The sequence below is a fragment of the Zophobas morio genome, unplaced genomic scaffold (assembly GCF_036711695.1).
Source record: "Zophobas morio isolate AGI-343-1 ecotype UQ-CSIRO unplaced genomic scaffold, CSIRO_AGI_Zmor_V1 ptg000004l, whole genome shotgun sequence".
NCBI lineage: Eukaryota > Metazoa > Arthropoda > Insecta > Coleoptera > Tenebrionidae > Zophobas > Zophobas morio.
Window position 1 is genome coordinate 3550440 of NW_026972109.1, and position 20738 is coordinate 3571177.

Sequence of the window (20738 nt, forward strand, 5' to 3'; positions counted from 1 at the left end):
AATAAATCCACCCTACACATGGATTTCGTCTACTAACAATTTTTGACGGCAGCTCCTGGTAATTAATAAATCAAAGTCAATTTCGTCGATCATACCAAAGAAAACTCGATTTTTATCACAAATCTGATTACTAACGCCATAAATCCGGCAATTACAAATCGCGAAAAACTTTATTTATGGCAACCGACATGAAAAACAAACACGTTTTACCTGCAAATTTAATGCAGAAGTTTGTTTTCGTAACTTCGTCAATACATCATTCATTACGATACATTTTTCATTTTTTACACAATAATAAATTATGCATTAACCAGTAATTACCAGTGACGTTATTGAATTTTACAAAAATAGGCCACGGACAAGCGTTTGCACGTAAATTAAAATGTATACATCGTTATTGAACAAAACCGTATTCTTGACTAAATTTAACAGATCAAAGCGACTCGAAATTGTAAAACAAACAAGCTGAAATTGAAAGCATTATGATTTTTTAACACTCGGGGGCTTATAACAAAAATAATTAAGACAAGTGGAGTTGGCTACACTAAGAAAGCAGATGGTGTTGTTAGAGTAAACTTGGGGGATTTTATTTTTATCTTGATTAAAATTTGGCGAGCTTACGGTCAAGGCGACAGTCTTGACTAAGTTTATAGCAATCTCAGCATTTGATTAATAAATGACTTTAATAACAAGCAATCTTTTAATTTCCTTATTCAATCAAGTTAGAAGATTGTCTATATTTAGAAATAATACACCGCGTTTTTAACTTTGCTTCGATTTTCTTCGCCCGATTTAATTAAGCTAAACTCAATATCCTTTATGGCAACAACACACAATAAGTGAAAAGGGGACGATTAAAATTCAACAAGTCGTGGACTATAATTTTAATTATGAGCGAGCTATTTTAGTGTTTCGAACATAAACAGTAGTAACCAGATACAAACAAACATCGAAAAACATATTAAGTTTATTTAAATTTAGTTCAACCATAACACTGTTTCATTCATGAATGGATTTCCGGCGCGATTAAAATGGTAAATTTTTGTAGGAAAGTATCGATTTTGCAATTAGGCTCCACCTCTCGGTCTGACAACGAATGAAAAATTCATACAATTGAGGTTGGGATGGATAGGGGTGGGGCTTAATTTTTGGCTTGTTGTTTTCTTAATATGCATAGTATTCTTTGAACGACACGATACTCAAAACATGTTTTTAATTTCTCGTAATAAGGATTTTGCCATTAAATTCCGCTCCTTTGGCTCTCGACGAATTAAAAAAAACATCAGAATTGAGATAGGGCTTATATTTTGCCTTTTTTCTTAATATACGTAGTCGTTCTTTTAGAACATAACCCTTAAAAATGTTTCAAATGGTAAATATTTCAATTAAGCCCCGCCCCTCGATATTACAACGAATGAAAAATTCATCACAATTGAGAATTTAGATCAATGTGTGTACAGGTGAGACCTAATCTTTGGCTTTATTTTTGATGATTTTTTTTAATTCGTCGTGAGCCAGGAAGGCGGAGCTTAACTGCAAAATCCTTATTTCTTTACCAGAAATTAAAAACATGTTTTTGAGAATCGTGTTGTTCCAAAAGTACTATGCATATTAAGAAAAAAATCCAAAAGATAAGCCCCGCCCACCCACCCCATCTCAATTGTAATAATTTTTTTAATCCTTAGAAACTTAAACACGTTTAAAATGGTAAATTTTTGTAAGAAAATATGGATTTTGCTATTAAATTCCGTTCCTTTAGCTCTCGACGATTAAAAGAAAAATCATCACAATTGAGATAGGGTGGGTGGGCGGGGCTTATATTTTGCCTTTTTGCTTGATATACGTGGTCGTCTTTTCAGAACAAGAAACTCAAAACATGGTTAAAATCGTAAATTCTTGTAAACAAATAACGATTTTGCAATTAAGCCCCGCCCCTTGATGTGACAACCAATGAAAAGTTCATCACAATTGAGAATTGAAATCGGGGCTGGTATGAGTAAGGCCTAATCACTGGCTTTATTTTTTCCTTGATATACATAGCATTCTTTGATCAACACGATACTCAAAAAAACATGTTTTCAATTCCTCGTAGAGAAATAAGGATTTTTCAGTTAAACTCCGCCTTTTCGAATCACGACGAATAAAAAAAATCGCCACAATTAAGACAGGGTGGGTGGGCGGGGCTTATGTCTTGCATTTTTCTGACAAAAATTTACCATTTTAAACGTGTTGTAAGTTTCTAAGGATTAAAAAAATCATTACAATTGAGATGGGGTGGGTGGGCGGGGCTTATATTTTGCTTTTTTCCTTAATATACGTAGTCGTCTTTTCAGAACAAGAAACTTAAAACATGGTTAAAATCGTAAATTCCTGTAGACAAATAACGACCTTACAATTAAGCTCCGCCCCTTGATCTGACAACCAATGAAAAATTGAAAAATTCATCACAATTGAGAATTGAAATCGGACCGGTATGGGTGAGGCCTAATCACTGCCTTTATTTTTTCCTTAATATACATAGCATTCTTTGAACAACATGTTTTCAATTTCTCGTAGAGAAATAAGGATTTTGCAGTTAAATTCCGCCTTTTCGAATCACGACGAATAAAAAAAATCATCACAAGTGAGACAGGGTGGGTGGGCGGGGCTACATTTTGCCTTTTTTTTTTCTTAATATGTGTAGACTTATTTCTACAAAAAAAAAGCTTAAAACATGGTTAAAATGCTACATTATTGCACGGAAATATGGATTTTGCTATTATAGGGCGGAGCCTAATTATATATTTCCTTATACAAATTTTCCATTTTAAACATGTTTTAAGTTTCATGTTGGGAAAAGAAGTCCACACATATTAAAACTAAAAAGCAAAATGTAAGCCCGCCCACCCGCCCTATCTCGATTGTGATGATTTTTTTTATTCACCGTGACGCAAGGGGGTGGAGCTTAACTGCAAAATTCTTATTTCTTTACAAGAAATTAAAAATTTGTGTTTGAGTTGTTGTTCAAAGAATACTATGTATATTCAGAAAGAAAGGCAAAATATAAGCCCCGCCCACCCACCCCATCTCAATTCTGATGATTCTTTTTCTTAGGAACTTAAAACACATTTAAAATGGTAAATTTTTGTAAGAAAATATGGATTTTGCAATTAAATTCCGCTCCTTTGACTCTCGACGAAAAAAAAAAATCATCACACTTGCGATAGGGTGAGTGGGCGGGGCTTATATTTTGCCTTTTTAATTAATACACGTAGTCGTCTTTTCAGAACAAGAAACTTAAAACATGGTTAAAATCGTAAATTCCTGTAGACAAATAACGACCTTACAATTAAGCTCCGCCCCTTGATCTGACAACCAATGAAAAATTCATCACAACTGAGAATTGAAATCGGGACGGTTATGGATGAGGCCCAATCACTGGCTTTATTTTTTCCTTAATATACATAGCATTCTTTGAACAACACGATACTCAAAAACATGTTTTCAATTTCTCGTAGAGAAATAAGGATTTTGCAGTTAAACTCCGCCTTTTCGAATGACGACACGACGAATAAAAAAAATAATCACAATTGAGATAGGGCGGGTGGGCGGGGCTACATTTTGCCTTTTTTTTTTCTTAATATGTGTAGACTTATTTCTACAAAAAGAAGATTAGAACATGGTTAAAATGTTACATTATTGCAAGGAAATATGGATTTTGCTATTATAGGGCGGAACATAATTATATATTTATTATTTTAAACATGTTTTAAGTTTCATATTGGGAAAAGAAGTCCTCACATATTAAAAGTAAAAGGGAAAATGTAAGCCCGCCCACCTGCCCTGTCTCGATCGTATGATTTTTTTTATTCACCGTGACGCAAGGGGGTGGAGCTTAACTGCAAAAGTCTTATTTCTTAACAAGAAATTAAAAATTTGTTGTTTTGTATCGTGTATATTAAGAAAGAAAGGAAAAATATAAGCCCCGCCCACCACGTGTTTAAAATGGTAAATTTTTGTAAGAGAATATGGATTTTGGAATTAAATTCCGCACCCTTGGCTCTCGACGATTAAAAAAAATCATCACAATTGAGATAGGGTGGGTGGGCGGGGCTTATATTTTGCCTTTTTCCTTAATATACGTGGTCGTCTTTTCAGAACAAGAAACTTAAAACATGGTTAAAATCGTAAATTCTTGTGGACGAATAACGATCTTGCAATTAAGCCCCGCCCCCTGATCTGACAACCAATGAAAAATGCAGCACAATTGAGAATTGAAATCGGGGCCGGTATGGGTGAGGCATAATCACAGGCTTTATTTTCTCCTTAATATACATAGCATTCTTTGAACACGATACTCAAAAACATGTTTTTGAGTATCGTGTATCAATTTCTCGCAGAGAAATAAGAATTTTGCAGTTAAACTCCGCCTTTTCGAATCACGACGAATAAAAAAAATCATCAGAATTGAGACAGGGTGGGTGGGCGGGGCTGCATTTTGCCTTTTTTTTTCTGAATATGTGTAGACTTATTTCGACAAAAAGAAGCTTACAACATGGTTAAAATGCTACATTTTTGCAAGGAAATATGGATTTTGCTATTATAGGGGGGAGCCTAATTGAAAAATTGATATTTCCTTATACAAATTTTCCATTTTAAAAATGTTTTAAGTTTCATGTTGCGAAAAGAAGTCCACACATATTAAAACATAAAGGCGAAATGTAATTTTTTTTTTCTTCGACAACCCCTTTAAATACGGCAAAAGTTGAACATCAAACTACAACTTCAAACGGAAATGATAAAAAACATCATGATACCAATTTCAGCTAAAAATCTAGGACTGCCAACAAACTGAGTAATTTCTGATCACCCGGTATTAATACAGATAAATAAAATGAACCTACCATCCGAACATGGCCGGACACGTGATGAGCGCCGAGCTCAGCCACACTACAAGAATCATGGTGAAGGCTAACCTCTTCGATCTTCGCCTCCTCGAGTAGTTCAACGGTTGAGTGACTGCTAAATATCTGTCAACGCTTATGGCACAAAGACTCAAGATCGACGCGGTGCACAGGAGGATATCCAGCGACACCCAGATGTCGCACAAAACCCAGCCAAGTTCCCAGGTACCTGTGAATCCGACTCTGTATTAAGCGATTAGCCTCCACCGGCGTCTGTTTACCCATCAAAGCCACAGCCACCGCCGGGGGCATGACGAAGACGCCGACTAACCAGTCGGCTATTGCTAGCGACATGACGAAGCAGTTCGTTACTGTACGTAATCTCTTTGTTGTTATCACAGCCAGAATAACGAGAGTGTTGCCGATTATCACCACCACGATGACCACGCTGAGGAGGGCCGCCAGGGCCAGCTTCTGGATGTGCGTCGCGGACTCTTCGACGCTCGAGTTGTTGGTCACCGGGGGCTTCAGACTACCCGATTCGTTGGACATTCTTAGTCATTTCTGGAAAGGAACGCAGAATGAGTTTTGAATTTTCGGTGGTGGGGCTTCTAGCTCACTTGCATCGACTAGAAGCCCCGCTACATAAATACTGCTGGTGATTGTGCTCAAGTACATGAAAATGATAACAGCACCTTATCTACAAATTAATCAATACTTAGACTACTTGATAAAATAAAGGAAACTTTTGATCCGACACAATTAAAATTTGGGTTAACTCTGGAACTTCGCAACAAAATTAGCGCGAACCTCAGAAACAGTGACGTGAGGATATCAACATACGTTGTTGAACACGCCGCTCTTTTAATTGGAGATCTAAATTACTCTCTCCCCTTAACAGTAAAAAAGTTGTAATTACGTTAGCGGCAATTTAATTAGAACTATCATTGCAGCTTCTGCGACCGTTTTCTCCGAATTAATCGACATTTAGTAGTTTCCCACTCTCAGCAATCAAGCCGACAATAAATTTAATTATCCCGAAAGAACCCGGGTCATCCCATATGGTGTAGGCATGTGTGCGCAAAGGCAAACTTTGTTGTCATCTTTAGCCCAACTCAAACACTTAAATTAGAGAAAATAAATTAGACAGCCACAGCCGGATGCGGAACCGTAGCGCCGTTTCAGCCCGCTGCTGCAATTTAGAATGTTCATTTCGAAAGTAAGAGAGTGCATTATTCAAAAGAACAAAAAAAGCGACAACGTTAGAAATTTAAATGACTCGAAATCGGTTAAAATATGAATGAATATGAATGGAAATGCTCGGTTCTGTCGCCTCGAGTAAATCGCCGTTTTGATGACATTCATTTTGACGAAATCCAGTAATATATTTTTGGCGTCTAGTTGGTGGTTTTCAAATTACGGGCCATTTTTCATCCGGACAATTACCGCGCTGGTGGAGATAGGTGTGTCGTGCGGGATTAACTCGATAAAGGCTGTATTTACGTCTTCGGTGATAAATAAAGTGTTGGCGCGGTCGTTGGAAAAAATCATGTAGTGTACACGGGAATAAAGAGATTTTATCGCGCGCGCTAAATTTTCCGCTCGTGGATAAAATCGGTTTAATCGCGCCCGTGCTATAAATAAGCGTGTGTTTATGGAATTGCAACAAAACGAAAATTTGGAGAGGTGGCGTCGAGTACGTACACAAATAAAAAATATGATAATGAACGACGAGATAAGTTTTATCTGCCATATGATATTTGTTAGGGTTAAGAATTCTGTTTTACGCAAGGTATGGTGCAGATAAGTTTATCTGATATTGTTGTTTAAGCATCGATTGATTAGAGGAAAAATGACACAACATTAATTTTGCTGATTTTGTTTGTCTTCGCAAATTCATGCGTGCTGGCGTTGGTCACACAAACGAATTTAAATTTTACAACGGAATGAATAACAACGACGTTTTTAAATATTTAACAGAGCTTTGTTTATATTTGGATATACTTTAGTGTATGAAAAATTGGTTGAATTTCGAATGAACACGGGCTTAGCGAGCCCCAGGCATCCGAGTTGAAGATCTCTGAGGGTCTAAAATATCTTCTTGTTTAAGGGCTTCGTGAAGAAGTAGCTTAAATAAGGGACAAGAGCCTATCACATAGGAAAACTCCTCAAAGGGTCAAAATGAGCCCGGACACTTCTGATGGCTCTAAAACCAAGAAGGCTAGTTTCCAAGTCTGTAAGGGTTTTTGTAGCCAATCAACTGCTGGTATAACATTTTGTGGGTGACATATTAGAATGATGAAAGTTAGATTAATTCAGGTCAGGTCAGTTCAGGGTGGGTCAGGTCAGGTCAGGTCAGGTCAGGTCAGGCCAGGTCAGGTCAGGTACGGTACTGAAAGACGTTGAAGAAACAATTTGAAAAAAATCCTGGAAATTTTGGTTTTTTGTCAAAATCTTAGGTTTCCTTAATGTTTCTTTTTTAATGATGCGAATGAATTTTTGAAGATTCTTGATTTTTTTTTGGAAAAAATTTGAACGGGATCCCTCTTGTTTTGTCTTCAGAGTGTGAAAGGATATTAAGGCCCTATGGTGTCTTTTTTTAATATACGAAAGAATTTGAAAAAGTCTTGAGGACCCCTATTGTTTGGTTTTTGAAAAACCTTGAAAGAAACTTCGTGGTACCAAGTTTTTTTTTTTTAATGTTGAACAAGTCCTAGAAGCCTTTCAAGTTTTATTTTTGAAAGAATTTGAAATCTATTTTTGAGATCTTTATTTTTTGTTATGGAAACAATTTGAAAAGATCTTGGAGATTCCTGGTATTTTATTTTTGAAAGAATTTGAAAAAAATCACGGAGATGTCTAGTGTTTTATTTTCAAAAGTGTTTGGAAGAATCTTAGGAGTCCCTAATCTCTCTTTCTTAATGATGTGGAAGAATTTTAGGATCTTTTTGACTTTTATTTTAGAACTAATTTGAAAAAATCTTAGGCTTACTTAATGTCTCCTTTTTAATGATTTGAATGAATTTTTGAAGATACTTGAGTTTTATTTTGGAAAAAATTTGAACGGGACACCTCTTGTTTTTTCTTTGACAGAGGTTGAAAAAATCTTAGGTCCCTTTATTTTTGAAATAATCTAAAGAGACCTTTGGTATCCTTGTTTTATTTTTGAAATAATTTGAAAAAAATCTCGGAGATGTCTGGTGTTTTATTTTCAAAAGCGTTTGGAAGAATCTTAATAGTCCCTGGTGTCTCTTTTTTAATGATGTGGAAGAACTTTATGATTTTTTTGACTTTTATTTTAGAAATAATTTGAAAAAATCTTAGGCTTACTTAATGTCTCCTTTTTAATGATTTGAATGAATTTTTGAAGATACTTGAGTTTTATTTTGGAAAAAAATTGAACGGGACCCCTCTTGTTTTGTCTTTGACAGAGTTTGAAAAAATCTTAGGACCCTATAGTGTCTTTTTTTAATATACGAAAGAATTTGAAAAAATTTTGAGGATCCTTCTTTTTTGGTTTTTGAAAAATCTTGAAAGAAACTTTGTGGTACCAAATGTCTTTGTTTTTTAATGTTGAACGAATCTTAGTTTTGTTATTGAAACAATTTGAAAAGATTTTGCGGAAAGCTGGTACTTTATTTTTGAAATTATCTAAAGAGATCTCTGGTGTCCTTGTTTTATTTTTGAAAGAATTTGAAAAAAATATCGGAGATGTCTAGTGTTTAATTTTCAAAAGTGTTTGGAAGAATCTTAGGAGTCCCTAATGTCTCTTTTTTAATGATGTGGAAGAACTTTATGATCTTTTTGACTTTTATTTTAGAAAGAATTTGAAAAAAATCTTAGGCTTACTTAATGTCTCATTTTTAATAATTTGAATGAATTTTTGAAGATACTTGAGTTTAATTTTGGAAAAAATTTGAACGGGATCCTCTTGTTATGTCTCTGCCAGAGTTTGAAAAAATCTTAGGGCCCTATAGTGTCTTTTTTTATATACGAAAGAATTTGAAAAAATCTTGAGGATCCTTATTTTTTGGTTTTTGAAAAATCTTGAAAGAAACTTTGTGGTACCAAATGTCTTTGTTTTTTAATGTTGAACGAATCTTAGTTTTGTTATTGAAACAATTTGAAAAGATTTTGCGGAAAGCTGGTACTTTATTTTTGAAATTATCTAAAGAGATCTCTGGTATCCTTGTTTTATTTTTGAAAGAATTTGAAAAAAATATCGGAGATGTCTAGTGTTTAATTTTCAAAAGTGTTTGGAAGAATCTTAGGAGTCCCTAATGTCTCTTTTTTAATGATGTGGAAGAACTTTATGATCTTTTTGACTTTTATTTTAGAAAGAATTTGAAAAAAATCTTAGGCTTACTTAATGTCTCATTTTTAATAATTTGAATGAATTTTTGAAGATACTTGAGTTTAATTTTGGAAAAAATTTGAACGGGATCCTCTTGTTATGTCTCTGCCAGAGTTTGAAAAAATCTTAGGGCCCTATAGTGTCTTTTTTTATATACGAAAGAATTTGAAAAAATCTTGAGGATCCTTATTTTTTGGTTTTTGAAAAATCTTGAAAGAAACTTTGTGGTACCAAATGTCTTTGTTTTTTAATGTTGAACGAATCTTAGTTTTGTTATTGAAACAATTTGAAAAGATTTTGCGGAAAGCTGGTACTTTATTTTTGAAATTATCTAAAGAGATCTCTGGTGTCCTTGTTTTATTTTTGAAAGAATTTGAAAAAAATATCGGAGATGTCTAGTGTTTAATTTTCAAAAGTGTTTGGAAGAATCTTAGGAGTCCCTAATGTCTCTTTTTTAATGATGTGGAAGAACTTTATGATCTTTTTGACTTTTATTTTAGAAAGAATTTGAAAAAAATCTTAGGCTTACTTAATGTCTCATTTTTAATAATTTGAATGAATTTTTGAAGATACTTGAGTTTAATTTTGGAAAAAATTTGAACGGGATCCTCTTGTTATGTCTCTGCCAGAGTTTGAAAAAATCTTAGGGCCCTATAGTGTCTTTTTTTATATACGAAAGAATTTGAAAAAATCTTGAGGATCCTTACTTTTTGGTTTTTGAAAAATCTTGAAAGAAACTTTGTGGTACCAAATGTCTTTGTTTTTTAATGTTGAACGAATCTTAGTTTTGTTATTGAAACAATTTGAAAAGATTTTGCGGAAAGCTGGTACTTTATTTTTGAAATTATCTAAAGAGATCTCTGGTGTCCTTGTTTTATTTTTGAAAGAATTTGAAAAAAATATCGGAGATGTCTAGTGTTTAATTTTCAAAAGTGTTTGGAAGAATCTTAGGAGTCCCTAATGTCTCTTTTTTAATGATGTGGAAGAACTTTATGATCTTTTTGACTTTTATTTTAGAAAGAATTTGAAAAAAATCTTAGGCTTACTTAATGTCTCATTTTTAATAATTTGAATGAATTTTTGAAGATACTTGAGTTTAATTTTGGAAAAAATTTGAACGGGATCCTCTTGTTATGTCTCTGCCAGAGTTTGAAAAAATCTTAGGGCCCTATAGTGTCTTTTTTTATATACGAAAGAATTTGAAAAAATCTTGAGGATCCTTATTTTTTGGTTTTTGAAAAATCTTGAAAGAAACTTTGTGGTACCAAATGTCTTTGTTTTTTAATGTTGAACGAATCTTAGTTTTGTTATTGAAACAAATTGAAAAGATCTTGCGGAAACCTGGTATTTAATTTTTGGAAGTATCTAAAGAGATCTTTGGTATCCTTGTTTTATTTTTGAAAGAATTTGAAAAAAATCTCGGAGATGTCTGGTGTTTTATTTTCAAAAGTGTTTGGAAGAATCTTAGGAGTCCCTGATGTCTCTTTTTTAATGATGTGGAAGAACTTTATGATCTTTTTGACTTTTATTTTAGAAAGAATTTGAAAAAAATCTTAGGCTTACTTAATGTCTCATTTTTAATAATTTGAATGAATTTTTGAAGATACTTGAGTTTAATTTTGGAAAAAATTTGAACGGGATCCTCTTGTTATGTCTCTGCCAGAGTTTGAAAAAATCTTAGGGCCCTATAGTGTCTTTTTTTATATACGAAAGAATTTGAAAAAAACTTGAGGATCCTTATTTTTTGGTTTTTGAAAAATCTCGAGAGAAACTTTGTGGAACCAAATGTCTTTGTTTTTTAATGTTGGACGAATCTTAGTTTTGTTATTGAAACAATTTGAAAAGATCTTGCGGATTCCTGGTATTTTATTTTTGAAAGAATCTAAAGAGATCTTTGGTATTCTTGTTTTATTTTTGAAAGAATTTGAAAAAAAACTCGGAGATGTCTGGTGTTTTATTTTCAAAAGTGTTTGGAAGAATCTTAGGAGTACCTAATGTCTCTTTTTTAACGATGTGGAAGAACTTTAGGATCTTTTTGACTTTTATTTTAGAAAGAATTTGGAAAATATCTTATTCTTACTTAATGTCTCCTTTTTAATAATTTGAATGAATTTTTGAAAATCCTTGAGTTTTATTTCGAAAAAATTTGAATGGTACCCTTCTTGTTTTGTCTTTGACAGAGTTTGAAAGAATCTTAAGGCCCTATAGTTTTTTTTTTTTTTAATATACGGAAGAATTAAAAAAAATCTTGAGGATCTCTACTGTTTGGTTGAAAGCCTTTTGTGTTTTATTTTTGAAATAATTTCAATAGATTTTTGAGGTTTTGAGGTTTTGTTATGGAAACAACTTCGAAGGATCGTGGGATTCCTGAGATTTTATTTTTGAAAGGATTTGAAAAACAACCTCGGAGGATTTTAGAGGTCCTAAATGTCTCTTTTTTAATAATGTGGAAGAACTTTCGGATTTTCTTCAATTTTATTTTTGGAAAAATTCGAAAAAATCTGTGGTTTTTGAAAAAGCTTGAAGGAGTCTCTGTAGTTCCAAATGTGGTTTAAATAAAAAGTGAACGAATCTTAGAAGTCTTTTGTGTTTTTTTTTTTTGGAAAAATTTGGAAAAGACCTTGGGAATTCTTGGCGTTTTGTTGAAACAGTTTTAAAAGTTCTCTTTAAATTACTTTAAAGTAGTTTTCGATTAGTAGAACCATCTCGACGTCCAACTATATGTTATTTTATAATATTTATTTAACATTTATTACGCAAAATTTTCAGGTGACGTCACCAACAAATACGTATAAAATTTGACAAGAAAGCAGACGACAGACTAACGGAAACGGGAGAACTATTTTTCGTAGTCTAGGGTCTAGCTCACGCCCAGGAAGTAAGAATTAATATTCACCGACTAACAAACAATGAATGTCAGATAAACTTAAATAAAGGTACGCCAGGAGAAAATCCACATCGTAAAATCTATTTATATAACAATAACAATAATTTTAATTAACTATTTTCCGACCAAGTTGATAATGTTCTAAATAATTTATGCGTGGTGGATTTTTTCTGCTAAATTTATTCCTTTATCTGGATGTAAAATTCCCCGATAATGGAAATTAGAATTTTTTCCCTACCGTAATTAATTATAAATCCCGCAAAAAACTGTTTTGCACAGTTATTACAACAAAAATGTTTCGAAACTTTTTCTGGAACAAATCCTAGCTGTGTATAAAGTTTCGTCTTAGTCCTACTACCACTGTTCTATTTGTTAAATACAAGTATTCCATCTGTTCCCTTCCGATCAATACAGTTATCAAATATTGTTTTCAAGCAGAAACAACTGAGAACCAGCATCTCAAAGCTGACACTCGAAATACCCTAACCGCGTTGAACTAACCAATCGTTGAAGATTAACCGGATTAATTAACAGCCGGAACTCATCTCCAGGCCGCACGTAGTCGGACGGAAGTGACGTTTAATCGTCTCGTCCATCACAAGTCTCTATGAAATGAAGTGTTGCGACAGAGCAATTAAAGGTGATGCTGCCGCACTTCACTGCCCAGGTAAATAATGACTCCCGCCAAGGTTTATTACCGAAACACATTACCTCTGCCGTTAAACGCTCAAAAAACTTGTTTATCGAAGGTGGGGCTGTTGTATAACCGCGTTACCAAATAACCATTTTAATCTCTCCTCGACCTCTGCCGCGTTAACGTTTTATTAGCTTCGCTGGAAGCCGATGCATTTTTCTCATCTCTGTGTTCCGGTTTTGATTAAAAAAAATAAAAAACAAAACAGTTCCTACGCTCCGAATCACGTCAAGTTTTAATCGTATTCCGCCGGTCGGCGAAACGAACCTAATGAATTTATTTTCCTACAGATTCTAGTTAGACGCATGGAGCTAACTGAATTAGGAAATGTAATATGAGCTTCGCTTTTTTCACTTCGACCAACTTGATGTACAACAATGTGACCCTAATAATAAGATTTGGGGTGGTCGTGATCGCCATACGCAACTTTTTCACATTCGAAACTTTATATGATGTCGCAAGGTCTTCGTATCGTATCCCGGATCCCATCGAAGTTTGCGAGTGAACAAAGTCGGGGGTAATTTGTTAATAAAATCAAAGAAAGAGCGTCGCATACAAAATTCTAGACATTATAGTTGTTATTATACTAATATATGAATTGCGTTGGTTGACACCAGCGTGCTAACACGAGTAGTAATTTCGTCTTTTCCATGAATGAAAACAACTCATTACCGCGTATTTTTAGTTTACATACAATTTAGATCGATCCGTGGCGCATCCGTCTACTCCCATACAATGCATAGCAAATGGCTACAATGTTGCATCAAAAAATGATTAAGTAACTCAGCCTGACAAGAACAAAGTAATACAAGGCGCGGAAAATACGAGGGCGTGCCCTATTTTCGTGCCCAAAATGTAAATGTCCGATTGGAAGTAAGAAGTATTTTTGTTAATGTTGTTCCACGTCGGGAATATATATTAGATAACAAAGACGAGACTTATGATGGGAAAAAATATGAATATAAAATTTCTTATAGATCCCTCGAGAACTACACGCCATTCTAGCGGTATCATATTCCGGTATGAAGCGTTGTCTTGGCGTGTTAAGCAAATCTTTACATAGTCACGCGAACTTGCGACACTAGTTAAGTTAGTGGTCACCTGTTGGTTGGAGGACTATTAACCTAATCTGCCACACTTTATTGACGGTGATAAGAGTTCGAAGTGCCGAAAGGCGTGTCTAGAACAATTAGAATTTTTGACGTTGTCTATGGAGCGCGATCATGTTCGGGCCGGTTCTGAATTTTTGTTACCGTCATTCTTTCAATTTACCTGGAATTGACCTGTCCATGTACGTACACAAAACCCTAGTACAAATATTGAAAAATTTATCTAAATATTTACACGTAAGTGGCAGAAATGGACAATAAAAAAATACATATATTACTTATCATTCTTATCAGTGTATAGTGTGTTTTATATAATACTGTAAAAATGAAATTTTATGATTGAAGTGACTTTAGGTTCGGCCGTGACTTTTGTTTCAGTTTTATACATGACGCAATAGTTCAAAAATCAGCGACTAATATAAAAAATACATAGCAATTACTTACTAAAAATAAATAAATTAAATACTAACTATTAAAACAAACAACTGCGTCGTGTTCATACAATGAGCGTTTAAGAAGTGGACGTTAAACACATCTGTTGTTGAATCTTCAAATTAAATGAGATTTCATAATTTATTGCACTCTACCATTCCAGAATTTTCCTCTAGTAGTAGTTGAAGTTGTTTAATAACACGTGTACATGCTCGCTGCACTCGCATTCTGATTTTTTGCAGTTTATTGTCACTGAGGTGATTAAGATTTTTTTTAGAATGCGAGCGCAGTGAGCACGTTCAGGTTGCAGCGGTCTGTCCGACTTTAGTATTCACAGACGTTTTCAAAATTCACTTTTTAAAAAAAAATTCTCCTTGATAATACCTCAGCTTCCCAGGGACACCGACGAATAATTTTGAATAACACCTAATTGCGCTCGCTGCACTCGCATTCTGATTGTTCTTTTTTTAATTAATATACGAGTATTAGTGTCATAAAAACAAACGAATGAACCGTCTGGAAGGCTACTTAGTTGTCCTTATAATAATTCTAGACTCTCCCTGTGAAGGTAAATTACTCTGAAAATATCAACCTCTAAAATGCGAGTGTAAATAACAACAAAATTGTTCTCAATAATTTAGCTTCTCAGGGACACAAATAAATATATTTTTTTAAATTTTACCTTAAGGTGCTCGCTTGGCTCGCATTTTAAAATTCTTTCACTTCCCGAGCCTAAACCAAGGAAGTATAGCAATCGAGTCCATCGGACGAATGACCACTTTTATATTTTCTCGAAGTTTCATGACCCCTAGAGTAGGAAAAAATATTGACGTTTATCTTCCGTTAACGTCTTAAAAATGCGAAACCTTCTCGGGGATCCCAACTGTGTTTTTAAAAATGTAAAACCTTCTCAGGGTTCCCAAACGTCTTTTTTTAATGTGAAATCTTCTGGGGGCCCAAATGTCTTTTTTAAAAATGTAAAACCTTCACAGGGGTGCCAAATGTATTTTTTTAAGAAGGTGAAACATTTTCGAAGGTCCCAATTTTTTTTTAATGTCAAACTTCGGGGCCGCCAAATGTTTTTCTTAGAATGCGAAACCTTCTCGGGGGCCCCAAATGTCTTTTTTTAATGTAAAACTTTCTTAGGGGCCCCAAATATCTTTTTTTTAATGTGAAACCTTCTCGGGGGTCCTAACTGTGTTTTTTAAAAATGTAAAACTTTCTCGGGAGTCTCAATTGTCTTTTTCAAGAATGTAAAACCTTCTCGGGGGTCCCAATTATCTTTTTTAAAAATGTAAATCCTTCTCGGGGGTCCCAACTGTCTTTTTTTGAAAGTGTGAAACCTTCTTGGGGGTCCCAACTGTCTTTTTTAACAAACTAAAACCTTCTCAGGGGACCAACTGTCGTTTGAAAAAATTTGAAACATTCTAGGGGGTCCCCACTGCCTTTTTTAAAAAATGTAAAACCTTCTCGGGGGTCCCAACTGTCGTTTTTAAAAATCTGAACCTTCTCGGTCTTTTTTTTTTAATGTGAAACCTTCTTGGGGGTCCCAACTGTCTTTTGTAAAAATGTAAAACCTTCTCGGAGGCCCCATATGTCTTTTTATAATGTGAAACCTTCTCGGGAGTCCCAACTGTCTTTTTTAAAAATGTAAAATGTAATTTTTTGTTTCGGAGTTTTATTCTCTTTATTTTTTCAATTTTTCGGTTTTTCACAGTTCTTCATATTTTTTTTCTTTCAATGCGAAATTTTTCAAAATTTTTGCATTTGCCAGTTTTTGGGTTTTCAATTTTTCGTTTTTGCAATTTTAGATTTTTCAGTTTTTCGTTTCTTCATTTTTTTTTGATTTTGCAAGTTTTCATTTTTTTGCTTCTTCGATTTTCAATGTGTAACTCTTCAAGTTTTCATTTAGAAAAGTTTTTCAGTTTTCCGATTTTCCAAATTTTGGATAAATATGTCAATTTTTACATTTTCGAATTTTTCGATAGGCAATTTCACGAATTTTCGATTTTTATTCTTTCGATTTTTCGTTTCTCTAATTTTTCGAATTTTTCCATTTTTCAATTATTATTGGATTTTAAAACTTTTTCATTTATTCGATTTTTCAATTTTTCGATCTTTCAGGGTCACAATTTTTCGATTTTGCATTTTTTTTTATTTTCCGTTTTTTCGGTACGTTTCGTTTTTTCTTCTTTCTAATTTTTTGATTCATTAACTTTTTTGCTTTTAAGTTGCTCAAATTGAGTCATTCAATGTTTCAATTTTTCGTATCTTTAGTTCTTTGATTTGCAATTTTTCGATTTTACACTTTTTCGATTTTCCAGTTCCTCGGCTTTTCGGTATTTCTATCGTTCAGTTTTTCCGATTATTGATTTTTCGATTTTTCTTTTTTTTTCGAATCAAAAAATGGAAAAATTGCAAACATCATATTTGAAATTAGGAAAAAGTATAAAATGAAAACTATGAAAGACTGATTTTTCAATTTTTAATTTCTAAATTTCTGGATATTTAATTTTTCAATTTTTGCATGATTCAGTGTTGCGGTTTTTTGACTACAATTTTGACGATTCTATTATTTTTCGATTCGATTCGTTTGTTTTTTGATAAATATATTTTTTTAATTCTACCTTAAGGTGCTCGCTTCGCTCGCATTTTAAGCTTCTTTTACTTGGGAGTGTAAGCTAGGGAAGTATAGTAATCACTGAATAGCCACTTTTATATTTTCTCGACGTTTCAGTAATCTCCCGTTTCCGTCTTAAAAATGTAAAACCTTCTCGGGAGCCTCAAATATCTTTTTTTTTTATGTGAAACCTTCTCGGGGGTCCCAACTGTCTTTTTTAAAACGGTAACACCGTCTCGAGGGCGCCAAATGTCTTTTTTTAATGTGAAACCTTCTAGGGGGTCCCAACTGTTTTTTTAAAAATGTAAAATGTAATTTTTTGTTTTGGAGTTTTATTCTGTTTATTTTTTCAATTTTTCGGTTTTTCAGGGTTCTTCATAATTTTTTTTCTTTCAATGCGAAATTTTTCAAAATTTTTGCATTTTCCAGTGTTTGGATCTTCAATTTTTGGTTTTTTCAATTTTAGATTTTTCAGTTTTTCTGTTTCAGTTTTTTGTTTCTTCAATTCTTCGATTTGCAATTTTTTGTTTCAGTTTTCCGTCATCTTTATTTTTTCAGTTTTTCAATGTTCCGCTTTTATAATTTGTTTTTTCAATTTCAGTTTTTTCAATTTTTCGTTTCTTCATGTTTTTTGATTTTGCAAGTTTTCATTTTTTTGCTTCTTCAATTTTCGATGTGTAACTCTTCAAGTTTCCATTTAGAAAAGTTTTTCACTTTTCCGATTTTCCAAATTTTGGATAAGTATACCAATTTTTAGATTTTCGAATTTTTCGATTGGCAATTTCACGAATTTTTCGATTTTTATTCTTTCGATTTTTCGTTTCTCTAATTTTTGAATTTTCCATTTTTCAATTATTATTGGATTTTAAAACTTTTTCATTTATTCGATTTTTCAATTTTTCGATCTTTCAGGGTCACAATTTTTCGATTTTGCATTTTTTTTATTTTCCGTTTTTCGGTACGTTTCCAATTTTTTGATTCATTAATTTTTTCGCTTTTAAGTTTCTCAATTTGAGTTATTCAATGTTTCAATTTTTTGTATCTTCAGTTCTTCGATTTGCAATTTTTCGATTTTACACATTTTCGATTTTGCAGTTCCTCGGTTTTTCGGTATTTCAATTGTTCAGTTTTTTCGATTTTTCTTTTTTTCGAATCAAAAAATGAAAAAATTGCAAAATTGTAAAATTGAAACATCATATTTAAAATTACGAAAAAGTATAAAATGAAAACTATGAAAAACTGATTTTTCAATTTTTAATTTCTAAATTTCTGGACATTTAATTTTTCAATTTTTGCATGATTCAGTGTTGCGGTTTTTTGACTACAATTTTGAAGATTCTATAATTTTTCGATTCGATTCGTTAGTTTTTTCGATAAATATATTTTTTTAATTTTACCTTAAGGTGCACGCTTCGCCCGCATTTTAAGCTTCTTTTACTTAGGAGTGTAAGCTAGGGAAGTATAGTAATCACTGAATAGCCACTTTTATATTTTCTCGATGTTTCAGTAATGTCCCGTTTCCGTCTTAAAAATGTAAAACCTTCTCGGGGGCCCCAAATATCTTTTTTTTTTAATGTGAAACCATCTCGGGGGTCCCAACTGTGTTTTTTAAAAATGTAAAATGTAATTTTTTGTTTCGGAGTTTTAATCTCTTTATTTTTTCAATTTTTTGGTTTTTCAGTGTTCTTCATAATTTTTTTTCTTTCAATGCGAAATTTTTCAAAATTTTTGCAGTTTCCAGTTTTTGGGTTTTCAATTTTTCGTTTTTTCAATTTTAGATTTTCCAGTTTTTCGATGTTTCAGTTTTTTATTCCTTCAATTTTTCGATTTGCAATTTTTTGTTTCGGTTTTCCGTTGTCTTTATTTTTTCAGTTTTTCAATGTTCCGCTTTTATAATTTGTTTTCTCAATTTCAATTTTTTCAATTTTTCGTTTCTTATTTTTTTTTTTTTGATTTTGCAAGTTTTCATTTTTTTGCTTCTTCAATTTTCGAGGTGTAACTCTTCAAGTTTTCATTTAGAAAAGTTTTTCACTTTTCCGATTTTTCAAATTTTGGATAAATGCATCAATTTTTAGATTTTCGAATTTTTCGATTTTTCATTTCTCCAATTTTTCGAATTTTTACATTTTTCAATTATTATTGGATTTTAAAAGTTTTTCATTTATTCGATTTAACAATTTTTCGATCTTTCAGTGTCACAATTTTTCGGTTTTTGATTTTTCGATTTTTCTTTTTTTCGAATCAAAAAATGGAAAATGTGAAACTTTCTCGGGAGTCCCAACTGTTTTTTTTTTTTTATAAGAATGTGAAACCTTCTCGGGAGTCCCAACTGTCTTTTTTAAAAATGTTAAACCTTCTTGGGGGAGCCAAATGTCTTTTTTTTTTAATGTAAAATCTTCTCGGGGGTCCCAACTGTCGTTTTTAAAATGTGAAAGCTTCTCGGGAGTTCCAACTGTTTTTTTTTAAGAATGTGAAACCTTCTCGGGGGTCCCAACTGTCTTTTTTTAAGGATCTGAAACCTTCTCGGGGATCCCAACTGTCTTTTTTAAAAATGTAAAACCTTCTCAGTGGCGTGAAATGTCTTATTTTTTTAAATATGAAACCTTCTCAGGGGTCCCAACTGTAGTTTTAAAAAATGTAAAACCTTCTCGGGGGCGCTAACTGCCTTTTTTAAAAATGTGAAACCTTCTCGGGGATCCCAACTGTCTTTTGTAAAAATATAAAACCTTTTCGAGGGCGCCAATTGCCTTTTTTTTAATGCGAAATCTTCTCTGGGGTCCCAATTGTGTTTTTTAAAAATATAAAACTTTCTCGGGGGCCTCAAATATCATTCTTAAAAATGTAAAACCTCGGTTGCCCCAAATGTCTTTTTTTTAATGTGAAACCTTCTCGGGGGTTCCAACTGTCGTATTAAAAAATGTAAAACCTTCTCGGGGGACCTAAATGTCTTTTTTAAAGATGTAAAACCTTCTCAGGTGTCCCAACTCTCATTTTTAAAAATGTGAAACCTTCTCAGGGGTCCCATTTGTTTTTTTTTTTTTAATGTAAAACCTTCTCAGGGGACCAACTGTCGTTTTTAAAAATGTGAAACCTTCTCGGGAGCCCCAAATATCTTTTTTAAAAATTTAAAACCTTCTCGGGGGCCCCAAATGTATTTCTTTTTAATGTGAAACCTTCACGGGGGTCCCAACTGTAGTTTTAAAAAATGTAAAACCTTCTCGGGGGCGCTAAATGTTTTTTTTTAAAATGTGAAATCTTCTAGAGTCCCAAATATCTTTTTAAAAAATGTAAAACCTTCTCGGGAATGCCAAATGTCTTATTTTTTTAAATATGAAACCTTCTCAGGGGTCCCAACTGTAGTTTTCAAAAATGTAAAACCTTCTCGGGGGCGCTAAATGTCTTTTTTAAAAATGTAAAACCTTCTCGGGGGTCCCAACTCCCGGTTTTAAAAATGTGAAACCTTCTCGGGGATCCCAACTGTCTTTTTAACAATGTAAAACCTTCTCAGGGGACCAACTGTCGTTTTTAAAGATGTGAAACCTTGTAGGGGGTCCCAACTGTCTTTTTAACAATGTAAAACCTTCTCGGGGGCGCCAAATGTAGTATTTTTTTTAATATGAAATCTTCGCAGGAGTCCCAACTGTCGTTTTTAAAAATGTGAAACCTTGTCGGGGGTCCCAACTGTCTTTTGTAAAAATCTCTTTTCACTTTCTCAGTGTGTTATATATTTCTATTCATAGACACATAATGCGGTTTCTG

General features: G+C 33.2%; 1 protein-coding gene across 1 annotated transcript in view; it reads right to left on the bottom strand.

Annotated features, from left to right (window-relative positions):
* The window catches only part of LOC135137839 (5-hydroxytryptamine receptor 7-like), a 64251-nt gene that overhangs the window by 23459 nt on the left and 20054 nt on the right, over positions 1-20738 (bottom strand). The window contains 2 exon segments of the mRNA XM_064067591.1: positions 4884-5112; positions 5165-5447. Of these exon segments, the coding sequence (XP_063923661.1) occupies positions 4884-5112; positions 5165-5435 (500 nt within the window). The 5' untranslated portion in view covers positions 5436-5447.